The 18,708-nt window shown below is 38.7% G+C and overlaps 1 protein-coding gene across 5 annotated transcripts in view; it reads left to right on the forward strand.

The window, feature by feature from the left end:
* arhgap36 (Rho GTPase activating protein 36) overlaps positions 1-18,708 on the forward strand; it is a 63,126-nt gene that overhangs the window by 18,828 nt on the left and 25,590 nt on the right. For 2 of the 5 annotated variants that reach the window (XM_008435148.2, XM_008435150.2), the window contains exon 2: positions 17,485-17,641. In XM_008435148.2, the coding sequence (XP_008433370.1) occupies positions 17,485-17,641 (157 nt within the window). Of the gene's footprint in view, positions 1-4,254; positions 4,283-10,881; positions 11,016-17,484; positions 17,642-18,708 lie in introns of those variants that run through there. The other 3 variants (XM_008435151.2, XM_008435149.2, XM_008435152.2) reach the window with 3 other exon arrangements.

Consider the following 18,708-nt stretch of genomic DNA (forward strand, 5'->3'; position numbering starts at 1 on the left):
CAAGAACAAATGGCCAAGGAGATCGCCTGCCTGCAGGAAATGGAGAAACTTCTGCAGAGTCAGCTGGAACTGAGTACGGCTTCATACCAAGAACTAAACTGTAGATATGAAGAAGATGTTTCTGCACTGTGACAGAAAGCCGAAGGTTATCAGCATGACTTGAACTGTGAAAAAGAAGTAAATTTGGAAAGGGCAAAATATGACTGTCATCTGATCAACACACTCAGATCAGAAAAGAACAATTTGCGGCAGAGCAGCACAAGAGCTCACTGTCCTGCAGCAGCAATCAGCTGAGACGATTCAACATCTCCAAAGTGAACTGGAGCAGACTTATCAGAAACTTAAAACGAAGGAGATGTTTCTGCTCTCCAAAAAAACTGGCTGCCTTCCAACAAATGTCCTCTGCCTGCAAGGTTAATTATAAAACGGAGCTGCAAGATGAAGAGGAACTAGAACCTCCAAGAAGGAAAGTGGCCAGGCGTCAAGTACGAATTGGGAACAAAGACACTATCTCTGAAAATAACATCTCTGAAGCTGAATCCATGGGTCTGGAACGTTTTTTAGAGGAAACCACGTCAAAGGACATTGAGGTACAAGATGCATCTCCCAAGGATTTGAAGAGAAGAACCTGAACCAGTGGAGACAGTCTCCTGTGGAAAACAATACAACACATTTTGAAACTCAAACACCAAAAAAGGAAGAGAGGCAAGAAAACCCCTCCAAAACAAGCAAAACGTTTCCAGATCAGAACCATTTGAAATTACATCTAATATTTTGGACCAAAAAAATTTTCTCTGGGTGCCCCAGTTCCCCTAAATTTCCAAAATGAGGTAAATTGTCCTCATAAAAGGTCGTATTAATGTATAGAAATTTTAATTTGCAAACGTTTCAGATTGGAGAAACAAAAAAAAAGCAAGAAGTTTGTTTTAGAGAACCATTTAAAGACCTCAACATACATCTCATATTTTGGACAAAAAAAAAAAAAGGACAGCACGGTGATGCAGTTTTTAGCTCTGCATCTTCACAGAAATGAGGACTTCGTTCTTAACCCAAGCGCCTCTTTCTGTTTGGGTGTTCTCCCCGTGTTAGTGGGGGTTTTCTCCGGGTGCTGCGATTCCCCTCAAATTTCAAAAATCAAGTAAATTAGGATGATTGACCAATGTAAATTGTCCTCAAGAAAGGTAGTATTAATTTCTAAAACATTTAATTTCAAATGGTTCAGACCGGAGAAACAAAAAAAGTCATTTGTAGCGAGGAGCTTGTTTTGGAGGACTGAACCAGGACTGGTCCTCTTTCTGTGGACCTTTGTGCCACAATGTCAGTGTTTGGAGATGTGTTGTGTGGTTTGTTGTTTCATGGGTTTAGTTTTCTGTCAGATTTCAGGTTCATCTTGTTTATTTGTATCTAGGTCATTCTCCAGCTCTGTCTCCTCTGTTAATCTCCTCACCTGTTTCCTGTGGTATTTAAGTTTGAGTCCTTGTCCTTGTCTGTTGCGGGATTCTTGTCTGTGTCAGTGTTGTGGTCCACCCAGTGCCACCAAATTTCGACTTTATGTCTGCTCCCGCTGCATTAGCAGCCAGCTCCCATCACCAGCTGTCAGCTGGCCGGGCTCTCCAGTTTCGGCACACCGGGAGAGAACGCCTGACTCCCGGCACATTGTTTTAACTCTTGTGTTTTCAAATGGGGTCCAACTGACCCCACACCCGTATCACTTGTATTATTTGCCTTAGTCCTCGTACGTTTGCCTCAGTCCTTGCACGCACAATGGTTAAAAACTCCCGTTAGCTTTCCCCAGTGAGTGGAAGTTAAACACCAATATTAGTCAGACAAGTAATATCTAGTTGTAAAATGTTTGGTTTACTAAAGTTTTTCATTTATTCCTGAGCAAATCGGTTTTATTGATTACAGTTAAGCCTTCATCATACAATACTGGAGAGTATTATATTTGAAAATGAACAATTTGCTTATTCCTCATAGAAATATGTAATGTAGGTTTAAACATTTTATAATGAAACTAACAGATTTCTTCTTTTTTTTTTTTTTTTTTTTTTACTATAGAACAGCCTTTACTCTAAAGGTAAATAATACAGGAGTAATACATGACTACAAAAACAAACTTCAGCTTCGCGCTGTCACGGTTGCTAGGCAACATGAGTTAGCTGAAGTGGGGGCGGGGGCAGTTGGTGAAGGCCAGACCTGTCCGAATTCACAACTTTTATCTTCCGGTCTTCGTTTATTCACAGTAGTTAGCTACTGCAGGGCCCTACTGAAGTTAGCCCTGCAGTAGCTAATGTTAACTGCAGCTACAGTAGCTACTGAAGCTAAGAGTAGCTAGGGTTAGCTTCAGTAGCCACAGTTAATTGTAGTTTAACTGTTGGTGAGCTACAGTTTAGTATCATGCCTATAAAATTATGCTTCCAGTTGTTACATGTTTTTGTTATCACCACAGTTTGATAAAGTTTTGAGAATTCAATTTAGGAAATAAACCCACAACATCCGCATAGACTCCGCAAGCTAACAGAGGCAAATCGCTAAACTCCAGTTAATCTTGTCCAGCAGTAGCTAAAGCAAGCACTACTAGAAAATCAATTCTGTCTACTTGTTTCCTACTTTCAATATGCTTGGGCCCTGTTTCATTAAGACCAGTAGGTCACAATTATAATTCAAAACAATATTTTCTCTAATAAGTATGGTTAGCCAATCTTGTGCTGAAGTGACCCTGTGTATCTGTTGGAATGTATGTTTTTCTCACTGTTTGAAATCCTTCTATCTAAAATAAATACCAAGGTTTCTGGTTTGAATATTTAGAATTACCACATACATTCACTCAGTAGTAGTATACTGTTTTCCAGTAGCAGTATACTGTGGAAAACGCCTGCTATATCCCACAGTCAATAAATAGCCTAAGCTTTCATTTAGAAGAACCTTATCTTCAAGCATAATTATGATCCAAACAAAGTGCACTGTGACGTATCCATGCCTGAAAAATAGGGTGAGGGCTCTTTATCCTTACAGAAAACAGTTTACCTATATCTCATATTACCATAGCAATTTGAGCTGGCTTTAAAAGACCGTTATGTGTACCGTCTTCCTCTCACACAATGTGATCTGTAACTACATGTGGCAGTGATTCTATAAACAGCAGCGCTTCATCAATTATACTGCACCTGCTCTGCTTCTCTAAAGTAACATAATGTCCTCCTTTATCACTGTATGGTGTGTGTATTTATAATTGGCTGTGTTTCTTCTTGTGTCAAATAGGTGTGTGTTTTTGTGTATATGTGTATTTTCCAATATATGTGTGTTTTAGCATTTCTCACCTTGTAAGGCCCATTTTTATAATGTTTTGAGTATGATAGAAGTGTTTTTGGGTTCATAGTTAGGGTTAGTGTAAGGGACTGGGTTAGGAAATACAAGTTAATGAAAAATGACTGGAAGTCGGTGTGAAGATAGAAAGACGTAATTATGTGTGCATCAGTGACGTGCGGTCAGGGGAGGCAGGTGAGGCAGAGCCATCATCATGGAAAAATAATATATAATATAAAATCATTTATATTGCTATTTTCATGTACTATAAGTATCTATTTTTTACTTAGTTTAACCAATTCTGATTAGTTTTTCTTCAAAATCGCTGGATTTTCGCATTTTCCCATTCAAATGCTCAGAAGCGAAGCCGGTGAGGCTTGCCAACTGCACTGGTTGCCATTATTTGGGAGCATGTTCGTCCTGTCTGTACGCCGGCAATAAAATGTCTAAGAAACATTTAATATATGGACTGATTTTCCATAATTTCGCTTATGTATATAATGTACAGTGTTTTTTGTCACTGTGTGTGTATCGTGTTTTGTGTGCGGAGGAGCGATAAGAAACGGCAGAGAACAGACTCGAGGTGAGGCAGGCAGTTCTCTTGCCTCACCGCTGGGGGCGCTCATGATCCCAGATATTGTGACTGCACAACTGCAGAGACACAGTGAGCTAGCCATGGAGCTAGCCACACAGTAAATAAGTAAAGTACAGCGATACATTTGTTTTCTTCTCTCTTCCGACGTCAACATGAAAGACTACATTTCTACACTTAAACAGTTTTCTAAAGTGGATTTTCAATTGAAGCAGGAGATAATAACTAAAGGAAGACCAACACCGGAGCTGAAAGTTATACTTCAAGACCGTTTGATGATTCTCAAACAGAGTAGAAAAGACATGCAGAGGATAGACTTGACTTTGGATGAACGGATATTTTTGTGCAGAATTAGGGGTGCATGGATTTCATTGATACGTAAAGGTAAGACGGCAATAAGATGTTTTTGTTTAGTTTTTTTTTAAATTAAATGTGCGTTTTGTGGGCTACAGTTAATGTTTAAATAATTCAGTAAAGTAGAAGCAGTAGCTAATCTACCACAGCAATTATTTATTAAGAAAACATTAAGCCTAAAACGTACTACAACAAACTAAATGTTCTGTTCTGTGTGCAAAATTCTTGAATGTTTTTTGGTGTTAAATCCTAAAACATGAAGTGGCAKTRTTGTCAGTTGCTATGGCAACGAGTCTGCGTAGCTTGGCGAATACAGATCACTTTGCTGTGGATCATAGCACGAAATTAATACCTACATTTTTAAGTTTCACTGAGTTAACGCGGCTATGGACTAATCATGTAAATGATTAGTCTTTTTGCCTCCCAGCCTTGTATGCATGCACAAAATTTCCGTAGGTCCAATAACATGCATGTGTCAAAGTCATAAGTCAGCGCCTCACCAGCAATGAACCTCACCGCACGTCACTGGTGTGCATAGATGAATGTGTGTGTGGGTGCAGAAGGAGAGAAACGGCAAAAAAAAAAAAAAAAAGATAGTGTGAAGATAATTGCATCTGGTTCCAGTAATGTGCAGCTTGCAGTGTTGGACTCTGTCCTCTGCACTGAAACATCAAAGTTGCAACATATTTAATTCAGCTTACTCAAGACCTCTGACTGCACTTTAAACCTTCAGTCTAGTCTCTTTTTTTTTTAGAGGTTTAATGACATTAAAGCAATTGTAAATATTTTTTTTTGTTTCTTTTACAGGGAATATTCGGAAAGGTTTACAAACCCGGGGCTTCTAAAAAAAAAAATTTAATAATTGAAAGGCTGTTTCATTTTAGTAAGTCAAAAAAAAAGTGCAACCATTATTTTTATTAAGTTCTTAATTCAGCCAATTTTGATAATGGCTTACAGGCAAGGAAAACCAGAAATTTGGTTTCTTATTAATAAGCTACACTCAGCATCAGAAGACCAATAAAAAAAAAAGTTAAATAAACAAACCTATTTTGTGGCTTGCACAATCACAGAGTGCTTTAACCAGACTTATTAATAGAAAGTTCAGGGAACGGAAAAGCATGTAAGAAGCAGCAGAGCCAGTAATAACCGTGAGAGGACAAATATGTGCAGGACATTTGGCTACACCTAACGTACCCCTTCTGTTGGTGCATTTCTGAACAAAAGGCAATATTAGAAGTGTTTTACCACGACTAAGGAGATGTTTTTCCATAAAAGTAAATATTCCATTTCATGGGTTTGACATTAACAGAGAGGGGGAAATGCCCTGTTCAGGGATTTTCTATTACGGTTTTTGTTTTTTGCCATGTGTTGTGTGTTATCACACATCTTATGGCTCTGGGTGTACTCTTCTGAAGGTTTATCTTTATTTGATGCTTCTGTGCTCTTGCTTCCATATCTCGCTTAAGCCCCCATAAAGTTAAATAATTCAGATTTTATTTTATTTTTTTACATTGATGTATTTTAGCAGTATTCTGTATGAGAACTGCTTTGATTTGATTGATAAAATATTTATTTAACTTGTATGTTGAAGGCTCTAAAGGGCAACATAAAATCTTATGGCGGGCCAGATTTGGTCCCCGGGCCTTGAGTTTGACACACGTGATCTAAAACATGCTCATCACTCATGTACTACTTCTAAGACACATTGTTCTTAGTTCTTAGAACTTAGTTCTTAGTATGTGAATGCACTAAACATCATGGCATATTTTTACAACTCTGTAGATAACCTCCCCTTATTTTCATAGTGTTTTCTAAATTTGAGTCATCTTAAAGTTTAAAAGTCACATATTCATATTTACATGTCAATAAAACCCTGAACTTGATCTTAAATTTAAATGACGTCTTTCATCAACCCTTGAACTCTAAAGTATCCATCTGTCTTTTGCTGCTCTTGCCATCTTGTTGAGCATATTGTGGCCTATAGGTGGTGCTGCATCCTTGAAGTTCATCCATATGTCCTGACATGGATTTCCTGCTCTGGCAGACTGCATTAATTTGAGAGTCGCCTGTGCATCATTCATCCTGTTTTGAAGAAGAGCGCTGGAGTCAGCACATAGGCTTAGGGACGTGACCGCACGGTGCCACCTGTGACCTTTGAACTGGAAATGAGTGGCAGGGTTAGAGGAAGCGATGACGGGGAGGACGACCAGAAGATATCCATGAAATCAGTGGAACAAGACGGGCAGAGAGGGCCGCAGGTCAAAATGGTTTCTACAGGACTAAGCGCTTTTCTTCACTATAGGAAGCAAAACCTTTGGCTCATGTTTTTCTGTTTGTTTTTTCTTTTGTAAATTTTCGTATTGACGCTTTTTGCCACAAAAATCAGATTGCCATTTAAGATGTTTTATCAACAGTGGCATAAGAAACGCTTAGTGACCAGAGTTTCAGTAAAGTTTAATTTTGGAATTATTAAATCATCTGAATGTCATTAAAAGAATGGATTGCATTGATACTGTGTCCAAATAAAAACCCAGAAACCTAATAAGAACGTGACCTTCTTAGTGACCACTTTATATAATTCCCAGCCTTTATTTTATGAATATTTTAAAGAAAAAAAAATTACGCCATATGGACTATGAAAGTATAGGGTTATACAAAAATGTCAGATATGTCAAGAAATAACAGTTTTTTCAACATAGTCAGTGTAATTAATCATGAATGTTAGCAAAACGTGGCACAAATATTTTTAAAAAGCTTTGTTGCAAACATCAGAAACACAAGATTCCACCTTTACCTCAGTTTATTATTTACATCAGGTACCAAAAATCACAGTCAGCTGAACATTGATGCAAATACAAATCAACTTAAGACAGAAAAATGCTCACTTTTTTTTTTTACATTTATTCAGTACTAATTTCAAAACAAGATTTTTTTAATTACTTTTTATCATTAATTATACATCTATACATCTCTGAAAAGCATTAGTCGAGCCTCCTGTGCAACCAATAAGAGTTAAGTTTTTTTAAGTGATTGGTCTGTTTTTAGAAGCAGTAAAAAGACCCAAATGGAAGTACAAAAATGTGTAAAATGTGAATTTTGAATGATAGATCTCCTTTAAGGTCATGCCAAAATATCTCAATTGGCCGTTCTGAAACCTTTTTTATTTTTAGCTCTATAGAGGCGTAGTTGCAGGTGTGCTAAAGGTCCTGGTGAATCACATAAGTGATCTTGAGCTTAAGGTTGAAGAACCGATGCCAGAATATTGTCCTTCAGGATTTTCTGCTAAAGAGCAGAATTCAAAATTACATCAGTTACGGGAAGTTTTCCAGTCTGTGATGACGCAGGCCAACACCAGACCATTAAAACTTCAGTTTCTTTGGAATTGAGCACAGTTATTGTTTAGGCTACTTCATGTTCTCAGACAGGTTCTATTAAATTATTTCCTGAATCTGTGTCATGAACAGATTGTAGTTATCCAGGTTATATTCTCTACAAGCTGAAATGTGTTTGAAGAAAAATCAAAACCAGAATAAATCTGCATGAGGGCAAATAAGTTTTAAAACGCTGTAGACGTTGTGATGTTGCGGGAGATGTTTTTGCAGCTGGATGGGAAAGTGAATTAGCCCTGAGAGGGAAAAAAAAAGGCTTCTCTAAGTTGAGAGCTTATAATCAGTCAGATATTGTTTGTCCGTTTGCGTCTCTGTTGGTCCAGTTTGTCTTTGTTTTTCTTTTGTTTTGTTTAGTCTTCACTGTCCTGCAGTCTGTAGTTTATTTGTTCGTCCTCCACTCTGCGGTATCTTCTCCATCCACCATCTCTTGTATTTGTCTTCCATCATAGGATGTTCGAGGTCATTGAATCCAAACTTGACTGTGCTGACCTGACAAGTCAGATTTTTTTTTTCCCCCCGCCTCCCCCCCTTACATTAGCTGCTTTTGTTTTGGGCTTTGGTGTGTGTGACAGACGTGTTCCAGTCTTATTCTCACACACACGCAAACACAAGCTTCAAAATAACTAATAAAAAAACAAGGGAACACCCTCTTTTGGGAGACTAACAAAAAGAAAAACAAACTGTTGTTTGATGCCATTTTGTTCTGCTCGCCCTTAAGGTTAGCATGAACCGCTATGAACCAGCTGTATATTGGTATTAATAAATGGGATTCATGAATTCAACTCACTGACTCTTCTTCAGCCTCATACATCAAGAAGGATAATTCTCCACAAAGTATACACATTTTAATATTTGGAAAGATAATTTTTAGTCTTGCGAAAGCTAAAACTGAATTATTTGGCCATAATTACTTTTTTTTTTTTTTTTTTACATTTGGAGGAAAACAGTGGAAACTTGTAAGCCTGAGAGCACCACAGCAATAAGAAACAGGGATGACGGCATCATGTTATGGTTTGTTTTGTTTTGCTTGCTTCTTGATGGTTCTGTGCAATCCACAAATTATGTGGTATCATAATTGGAGAAAATCATGTGGAAATATTAAAACCACATCTTAAATTATCAGCTGGGAACTTTACATTTGGCACACCCTTGATGATGTCATCCAAACACAAAATTATCGCAGTCATTCTTTAATTTAGTTGCAAAGGGAGCCATCGCACAGTGGACAGAGCTTAAAAGGTGTGTGTGTGTGTGTGTGTGTGTGTGTGTGTGTGCGTGTGTGTGTGTGTGTGTGTGTGTGAACCAGGTTTTTATATCCTTGTGGAAACCTGTTTCTGTTTCTGTCCTCAATGTAGGATTGTGGGGACCACTACTCCTTGTGGGGACATTCTCTTGGTCCCCATGAGGGGAAATGCTGTTTTTGGGTTAGGGATTAGGGCTAGGCTGTAAAAAATAAATGGAAGTCAATGTGAAGTCCCCACAAATCATGAAAATATGTGTGTGTGTTTATGTGCATAATGGCCTACAAAACTGACTCGGTCTGTCAGAAATTCAAAAATTGACAGAAAGTAATAAAGAAAACTCCTCTCTCATTATTCTGGCATTCAACAAATAGAAATGATTTTTATAATTCTGATCAAACTAACACAGTAATGGGGAAAAAAACATGTTGATTTCATGCTGTGCTATAACTTGTTGCTTATCTTGTTTTTGTCTCTTTAAACATCATGAAAGCATTGATCATGATCCCACATATCCAACGTCATAGAGGTGGTTTAATTCCAGCTCAATTAGAGGAGATCCAGGTCAGATCGGGGCTCAGAGAAGCTTTTGACACCCACTAACATATCCTAAGACTTGATCATCTCTCACTTGAGCAGGTTTCCTCACGGCCTTTTTCTTTCTTTCAGCTATGCTCTCCCCTGTCCTTTTTATAGACCTTTTATCCTGTCGTTTTAATCCTTTGCTTGCTCCCTCCCGCTCGCCTCCCTCTTCTTCTCGTTCTGTCTTTCTCCCTCCTAACTTCTTCTGTGTCCTTACCTTCCTATTGGCTCTTATGAATTAGTCTTGATACTTTTTAAAATCTGTATTTCTCAATCCAACATCTTGTCATTTTGCCCGTCCTGACCTAGCAGTACCTTACTTACTTACTCTACATGTTCTTCAAAGTAAAATCTATCTCCGTCTCTCTAGCCCTTGAGTAATGGACCTCATTTCAACATTAAGTGGTTCAACTGATTTAGAAATAAATGTTTTATGCTTACATGAAGCAAAACTTACTTGGTTGTATGTATCCCATATAAATGATTAAAAATTAAAGTCTACCAAAAAAAAGGCCAAATGGAGCTAAAAATAATAAAAAAGAGAGATGCCCTTGTTTGTTTCAATAACGGTAATCTAATGTCATTCATTTTCACTTTTGTTATCGTGGTAATATAAATACGACAAGGGTTTTCTAAATTAGAGAGCTGAAATTAAGAGTACTTTAAACACTTTAAATGGACCAGAGTTCATTTCTTAGTTGCTCCAGACCTTCTGTGCAGGTGTGATTACACTCACGGTAACCAAACAACCGGACCAAGACCCGCTTTTGTGAACACGGACCTTCCTCAATCTGAACCAACTTACAGGAAACGTGGGTCTTTTTGGACTTCACCAGCTGAACTTTATGGCAAAAATGAACCCTTCAGCATTTTAACGTTCTTATTCTTCTCTTCATTAGTAGCTGATGCTTTTTTTTTCATTTCCTCTTCAGTTATCCCTTTAATATTTTCTCACCATCCTCCTGTTTCCTACTTTTTGTCCCCTGAACCCTCCTCATGTGACCAGCTTTCCTTGATCACCATCTTTTTTTTTTCTTTTTTCAGTAGCCGTGTTTCCCCTTTTTGATTCTCCAAACTTGTCTTTCTGTCTGTGTTTGCTCAGATTCGTGGGTTTCTTTAAATCCCCTCCTCATAAAGTGGCGATAACATGCCTTTATTGCCTCTTTAAACCCCTCCTCTCTTTATTACTTTCATGGTTTCTGCTGATAATTTCGCCCGGTTATCTTTCCCACTGTCTTCCTTCACTGCGTTTCCATCTATCCAGCTTCTTCAGCCCTTTCCCCCCGTCCCTCCTCACTCCCTCCCTCCTCTCTTGTGTTTATGTTGTAAGATGTCGAGTCGGCGGCACCGCTTCTCCTCCTCCTCCTCTTCCTCCGCCTTCTCTCTTAATCTAACCCACTGCTCAGCCCTCCCCAGTCAGTCTCGTTCAGCTCAGATGAAGCTGAGATGAATTTGTTTTGCTGAACAAAGGCTGGATAACCAAGGCTCTGCAAACTAAAGGAAACAGAAGTTTGGGGATTTTAACTGAGAAAAGGTGAAGCCCCCCTACAGGTACAGTTGGTGTGTGTGCGTGTGGATACTGTGTGATTTTCATGTTGACAATTTTTGGATATCTATCTTTAGTTGTTTTATTTTCCTTTTAGGCCTCATAAAATCACTGATAATTACAGATTATTACATAAATTGGTTAGAAAGTTTTTCCAGATTGACTCAGATTTTATATTTTACTCAATATTTTCTCCAAATAGGCCTGAACGTAGCAGAATTTGTTGCGTTATTCTGTGTTTACTAATAGTTTAGTTTATGTGAAACATGCATTTACTGTCTTTACTCCCCAATTTGTAGCAAATTCTGCTACAACAAAATGAGCTAAATAGCAGAATTTGGACCATATCTGAAAATTTAGTCCAAATTATAAACTTCACCCAACCCAAGTTTTTGCCTATGATCACCAATTGAGGTTTTTCTCTTAAAACTTATTGAAATAAAAATGAGTGCGTTAAAGTAGAACCTTTTCCAATCCTGCCTGAAAAGAGACAAATAGGTAAATTTTTGAGGGGTTATCATCAGACGAGTTTCAGGGAAAACTCAGATTGCTTGAACTCTGAACGATATCAGTTGCCAAGCAACAAATAAGTTGCCTTTTATCTAATCTGGAAAAACAAGCAACATATTTGACTTCTTCACAAAGGGGGGCAGATTCTTTGCTGAAAAAGTTCAGGGGCGCTAATGAATTTAAACCACAATCTTTTGTCAGATAAGATGAAAATTATTCAGGTTGGGTTCAGGATCACATCACAGTATGAAATGTCACAGTTAAAGCACAGCGGTGGAGATGTGATGAGATGGAGCAGTGGGGAGCGTTTGGGTTCTTGGAGTTGATAATAATGCAAAATTTTGGAATATTGTTCAGTCTGAGTGCAGATATTTAGGTATTTGGCCTGTGATGGACTGGCGACCTGACCAGGGTGTGTCCTGCATCCTGCTAAGTTAACATTGGGAAGAGGCACCATGTGTGCACAAGCATGATTAACAGCACTAAGACCCACCTCCTGGTTTTGATTGGTTGTTTTTAGTTAGCACTGGGAGAAGGCAGAAGAGCTTGTTTTTTTTTCCACAGATTCGGTCTCATATCATGACATATTGTCAGTTTTCACAAATGTATACAAATATTTTTGTAACAGTTACACGCAGCAGCCTTTGATATTATCAAAGAAGTAACACCAATATCTATTTCAGTGTCAAAGCTTTATCGACATGTTTGGTGTTTTCTACAAAGTGTGAAGCTGTTAATGAGCCTCTAGTTGTGCAAATCTGGCCTTGACAGATGTGGGGCAGTTTTAATTTTAGTGTCAGCAAAAAAAAAAAAAAAAAAAAAAAAAAAAAAACCCCTGCAATCTGAAGTTGGATTGTGTGTGATGCTCCTGCTTCGGTGCTGCACCACAGCTCTACTACTAGATTTGTTTTCAGTCACATTTTTTGAAAAATCTTTACATTTATGGATAATAATACAAAGTCTAAATTTAGGATGGTGGCTGAAATTATAATGAATGACATCATATTCACCTTTTACACGTCAAAATTGAATCTATTTGTTTGTGATGTAAACATGAAATTCTAGTCGGACCTGACGCAACAGCTGCTGTGTCAGTGAGTGACCTGTTAAGGCACAAGCCTTTGGCTCTGCCAAGAACCTATTAGTAAATCCTACCTGCGTGTGTGTGTGTCTGTATGTAAAGCCACTCGCAGAGCACATTTACATACTAATGCGTGTAAAGCTGTGTTTTGAGTCCATCTTAATGAAAACCAGCCATCGTGTCCTATTAATTCTCGGGAACACGATGCGAAGCCGAATAATGAGAAGATAATGAGACGTCATTAGATCTGAGGAAACTCTGTTCTCACATGTTCGTTATGTAAATCCCCAAACAGGACAGAACACACTGAAGGGACGTGTTTGAGTTTCCTTGATAGAAAATCAAAAGCTTTTGTCAAAAAATCAGCAGAAAGCTTGAAATGAATGAGTTAAAATCTGCTTGATGTCACAGTGTGTTTTGCTCCTCTGTTGACGTGGGGGACATCTTGAAATGATTATTGAATGACGAGCCTCTGATCACATCACCCTGACGAGAGAGACGCAGAAAACCTCAGGAATCGTTCAGATAAGATCTGAGTTTTTGGTTTCCATTTATTATTCCTTTGAATTAATGCGAGTGACAAACAACATTTAATTTCCCTTTGGAATCCGTAAAGTATTTTTGACGAACATCACAAAACGAAGACGGAGAGAAACTCTGAGACCTGGAGGGGAGAGGAGTGTTTGATCCCACATGTGGAGGAGAGAAGCGAGAAACACCTGCCAGCTGTTAGTGTTTCTGTAACTCTGTCACCTCATCATGAGGCAGGCTCTGCAACAGGCTGGTCTTTGCATACATACACATTAGTTAATTTTTTATTTTTTTGCTGCTTTTATAAATAGCCATATTTCATTGTAAACCTAGATAATCAGTGTAGCACAGCAGGTGTTTCTCTGCAGTGATTATTCATTCTGTCAGAGCAAATGTTTTTCAGATTTAAACAATTCTTTCAACATGCTTTTGATACAAATTAGCAAAAAAAAAAACCCCCAGCTTTCTTGATTAAGACAAAGATGTAAGGAGAAAAAAAAAATCTCTGTTTCATATATGATGTTCTTGTCCTGCTCCAGACTGTTTTTGGTTCACATGTGGAAAAATATCTTGCAAGCTTGGCACAAAATACTCCATTGCTCCGTCTCTTCCTGTGTGGTTTGGCTGTCATGTGGCGTGAATTGTCTTGTTTCCTACTTCCTGCTATTGACAGCAGCCCATAACTAGACACGGTATAAGGAAAGGTCAGGAAGAATGGAACCTTAAGTCTAAAAACTGGCTACAAATGGAGTCAGTGCAGTAAGAAATGTTAAGTAGTGTTTCCTTTATTATGGGGTCATAATGTATTATCGCTCCGTTTTGCTGATATGTTGTCATCATGAAGGCACACAAAGCAAAATTGGGCAAATGTGGACCTGGCATGGCATATTATTGACCTCTACAATAAAAAAATTAGACTTTAATGATGTTTCAAAACATTATGCATCTTCTTTTATTAAACTTCTGTAAAATCAGATGTTTGCGTCTTTTTGTTCCACTTTCATATTGGTGTGATGAATAAAAGCAAGATAAATGGTAAATCGAAGTTCTTAACACATCAAACGTACATATCAATCAAGTTTATTTCAATAGCAAAATTCACCAACAAGGTAATCAAAAAACACAAAAATCATCATTTAAAACACAAAAAATCAACTATTGAAACATTAGATTCTTCGTTATACATCAAAATGGACATAGATATAGCCACATGTATGTAGCCACTTTATATTTCTATGTTTTTATAAATCTTAAATATCTTGCATTTCTGCTCGAAACATAATATACTGTTGTGTGTTTTGTCATAAACGTACACGCATATATGCGTTCTTGGTAATAAAACAAGGTGGAAATCAGCGTTACTCCATAAAATATCACAAATTAAACCTAGCATACCTAGGTTTAATTAGCCAACCTAGCATATTAGCCAGCCATATTAGCAGCTGCAGAAATACATGCTGTTTCTGCAGCTGCTAATGGCAACAGTTGCCCCAATATCTCCAGCGTTGCAAACATCTCCTTCAGGTCACTCCTCCTCAGTTACTCCTCAGAGCCCAGCAGTTGGAGGAAGGAATCCCTTTTCGCCTGCTGTCACGCTGCAGACATATTTGCATTTTTGTCTGACAGGGTTTGAAAAGTCGGGAGGCGGACTTTTCATGAGTTAGTCTGGCTCTGGTTGACCTTTGACTCACCAATCTGTCCACCAAACACTTTACATTCATTTGCTCTTTTCAAGATCGTCTTCTCTGGTTCACAAGATTCTTTTTAAGTGACATGATTCCAGTTGGAAATACCAGTAATTCAGATAAGACATGGCCGATCAGACTAAATGTTTGCTGTTTTATTGTTTTTATTTGCTAGATTCCAGAACAATGAGTCTCTCTTACAAATGAACCAGTTTGCCAACACGACTTTGGTACTTCGGGTCAAACATTTTAAGTTTCCTCCCACAAACTTGTCACTAAAAACTGAACTTTTGGACCATTCCAAATCATTGATTTTGTGTTTCTTAACCCCAATTGTACCCAATTTAGCAGTATACATATGGTCATATTTCATCCGATATACCCATTTCCATCAGAACTTTAACTTTTTGACTGATGTCTTGAGATGTTGCATCAACATTTGCACATAATATTTTACTCCTGGTCTACTTTGTGAAGCACACTGGTCCCTCTGGATGTAACAAACTAACATTTTAATTTGACTCTCACTAGACCTCTGGACATTTCTCCTAAATACTCAAGTGTGTTTTTAAAACTGAAGTTTGGCTTTTTGTGTTGCATAATGGCTTTTTTTTTTTTTCTTTCAGTCAGCTTCCTCACTATGCATTTTTACTTTTGTTTTGAGGCTGATTCAAGTATTTCACACCTAAAAACTCACATCTTCAGACATCGTCGGAACACAAAACTTGTCTTATTTCCTTAACGCTATCCAATGACTGCAGCTGTGTAAAACAGCCCAAATGTAATACTTACCATACTGAAAGTAAACACATTTAGACATAAATTGGTATGAAACTGAGCAACCACTATTAAAGTCCCACCTTCCTTTTCTTTTTATTTAGAGTGAAACCTCTGTCAAAGCGCTGCCACGTCGTTTTCATACTTTCATTCCACTGACCACATGGATATTTAAGCGAGACGTGATTGTGTTTTGTGTCCCTGTAAGTACACCCAGTAATGTGAATGTATACAGAAGATGTTTGATGGTACTGCATGTTTTACACAGTGCATTTTACGAGCTTATGTTAACGGTTTAAAGTTGGACCGCCATATAAGGATTTTATATACAGATTATTTTTACTTGTGCAGCCGACGGCTGATCTGAGTCAAACGCTCCATAGGCTCAATAAGAGGAGACGGGAGAGACGGGAGCTACAAAGTAACATTTACAAGCTCTACTGACAGAGAAAAGGGAAATTATTTGAGCTCCATACGTTCCATTCTGATGATTAATGTTCTTTGAATGGCGATTCTGTTTACAGAAAAATCATAATCCATTTAATTTACGGTTTTGGTTGTGTGTGTTTATTGCTGTTTATTGGTTTTGATTGTTGTGATTTATTTTGGAATATTTCAAATGTGTTTCCATCCATCCATTTTCTTGACACCCTTGTCCCTCAGTGGGGTCGGGAGGGTTGCTGGTGCCCATCTCCAGCTAACGTTCCAGGCGAGAGGCGGGGTACATCCTGGACAGGTCGCCAGTCTGTCGCAGGGCAACACAGAGACACACAGGACAAACAACCATGCACACACACACCCACACCTAGGGGCAATTTAGACAGACCAATTAACCTGACAGTCATGTTTTTGGACTGTGGGAGGAAACCGGAGTACCCGGAGAAAACCCACCATGCACAGGGAGAACATGCAAACTCCACGCAGAGAGACCGGGGCCGGGAATCAAACCCAGAGCCTTCTTGCTGTCAGGCAACAGCTCTACCAACTGCGCCACTGTGCAGCCCCCATTATTATCCCATTATCAATATATTTTATGAAGATGGTCTCGAAACAACTATATTGTTATTTATCGTAATATTTAGCTTGCCAACTGTTGTTGCTGGTTTTTTTTTTATTTTGATGAATGACTGTCCAAAGAGTTGACTTTGTGTTTCTTGCATGTAAGGAAAAAGTGTTGTAGTCGTCTTTCAGCCTGCCCAGTAACAGGTGGGGGAGGGGGAAATCTGTGTTACTCTATGCTGCCTGAGAAAGTGGATTTCTGACTCTCATCACTCTGGCTTCTCAATAAAAGGACTTTTAAACCATTTGGGAAAAGTTAGCTAATCGTAAATCTCGATATGACAGTCTTTTGAAAAAAAGTGACTGGTAGAAATATTATTACAACTTTCTGAAGACTTTCCTGTCTGTGTTTACATTTAGTCTGTTTTCTAAAGACAGACATTTGACAGACATTCATGCTCCGTTCTAAAATATATTACGAGTGTGCTGCCCGAAGCTTTGTCTAATGAGAGGAATAAAGCCAAAGACCTCAAGGTCAACAGACAGAGAGTCTCAAAATGGTGTTTTGCAAAGAATGGCTCAGATAAAAATAAACCAGTGAATAATACCTGTAAACACAATTGGCAGGGCAATAACTCCAGAATAGAAAACTGTAAAGCCCTTGACTTGAAGTTGATCACTAGAAAACTCTTACTTTTTGTGTTGCGGACGTTTTGAGACATCACACAAAATGTTTGATTGTTGTTTGATCATCTTCTCTGAAGAATTTGACAAACTCTGATTAGTTTCGTCGAACGTTTCAGGATAAAAGAGAAACCTGTTAATGACACAAAGTGTCCGGACTCATTTTTGCAGAGGTTTTTAGACTGTCTCTGTTCTGCTTGCATGCAGGGGGACCACACCTGGGCGACCATGCTGGGACAGAGTGTGCGTCTGCAGCCGGTTCCCATCCAGAACCTGTCAGAACTGGAGCGCGCCCGGCTGCAGGAAGTGGTGCTGTACCACCTGGAGGAGAGAGACCTGGACTTTAAGATCAACATTCCCAGAGGTAGGAGGAGGACGGTGGAGTAAGCATTCAACCTTTAGCTTGAAACTGATGGGAAAAAGTACTGGTTATAAGTCATATAATCTGGCAGTGGAACTGGAACTTTGTTGTCACTAACAAGCTCCCATATATTTCGTTAGTACGATTGAAATAAGACAAAACCTAAGATATTTTCACCAGAAACTAGACCGAAAATACTTGGTAACATTTTGTGTTTTTGCAGTGTAGGCTGAATCTCTTGCTTCTTGAGAACAGGGGCTTCTTTGCTTGACCCCAGATTTCCATCAACATCGTCATCATCATCATCGTCATCATCATCATCGTCATCATCATCCTCCTTTGGGATAAATTCCCAGAAAGAAACGGAAAAACAAGAATCGTATTTTTCCCGTAAATATCATCCTAAACCAAATTTGGCGTACCGTCTTCGTCTCATGAGATCAGTGAATCGTTACAACATATTATCCTTAATAAAACCTTAATCTGAGCTGAAATATTAAAGGCGGCAGCTTCTTTACATGATCCTGTTTTCAGTAGAAGAAGCAGCCAGTATATTGCTGCTTTGTTAGATAACACTGTGACCAAAGCCTCGAGATTAACCTTTCCGTGACCCTCTTATTTCATTATCTCTGCCCCGATGAACAGAAGTCAAAATCAATCAGCCGTTAAACCGTCATATGATCGATTCATTACTCTAGAGGTTTTCTTCCCATCTAATGACTTTTTGAAATACCTGCGGGGGAAAAACCCCCCCAAACATTTCTCAATCCAAAGGTGCCTGACTTTGCAGCTGCTGACGCATCGCGAACAACCGCAGTAAGAATCTCTGAAGCACTTCAGAAGGAAAGTCGAGCCTTCATCCTGGCTCAGATGTTTATTTGCGCGGCATTCCTCCGCTTGATGCTCCCTGCTTTGAAATATTGTTTCCATGGAACCTCTTGATCCGCCTGAACTCCAAAGAGCTGAATCCACGTGGTAATGGGAAATAGTTGCTCCAATGCGCCGCAACCGGTTTTTACTTTTTTTTCACACACACACACACACGCGCACACACACACAGACACACACAC

Source organism: Poecilia reticulata, linkage group LG18 (assembly GCF_000633615.1).
Source record: "Poecilia reticulata strain Guanapo linkage group LG18, Guppy_female_1.0+MT, whole genome shotgun sequence".
Lineage (NCBI taxonomy): Eukaryota > Metazoa > Chordata > Actinopteri > Cyprinodontiformes > Poeciliidae > Poecilia > Poecilia reticulata.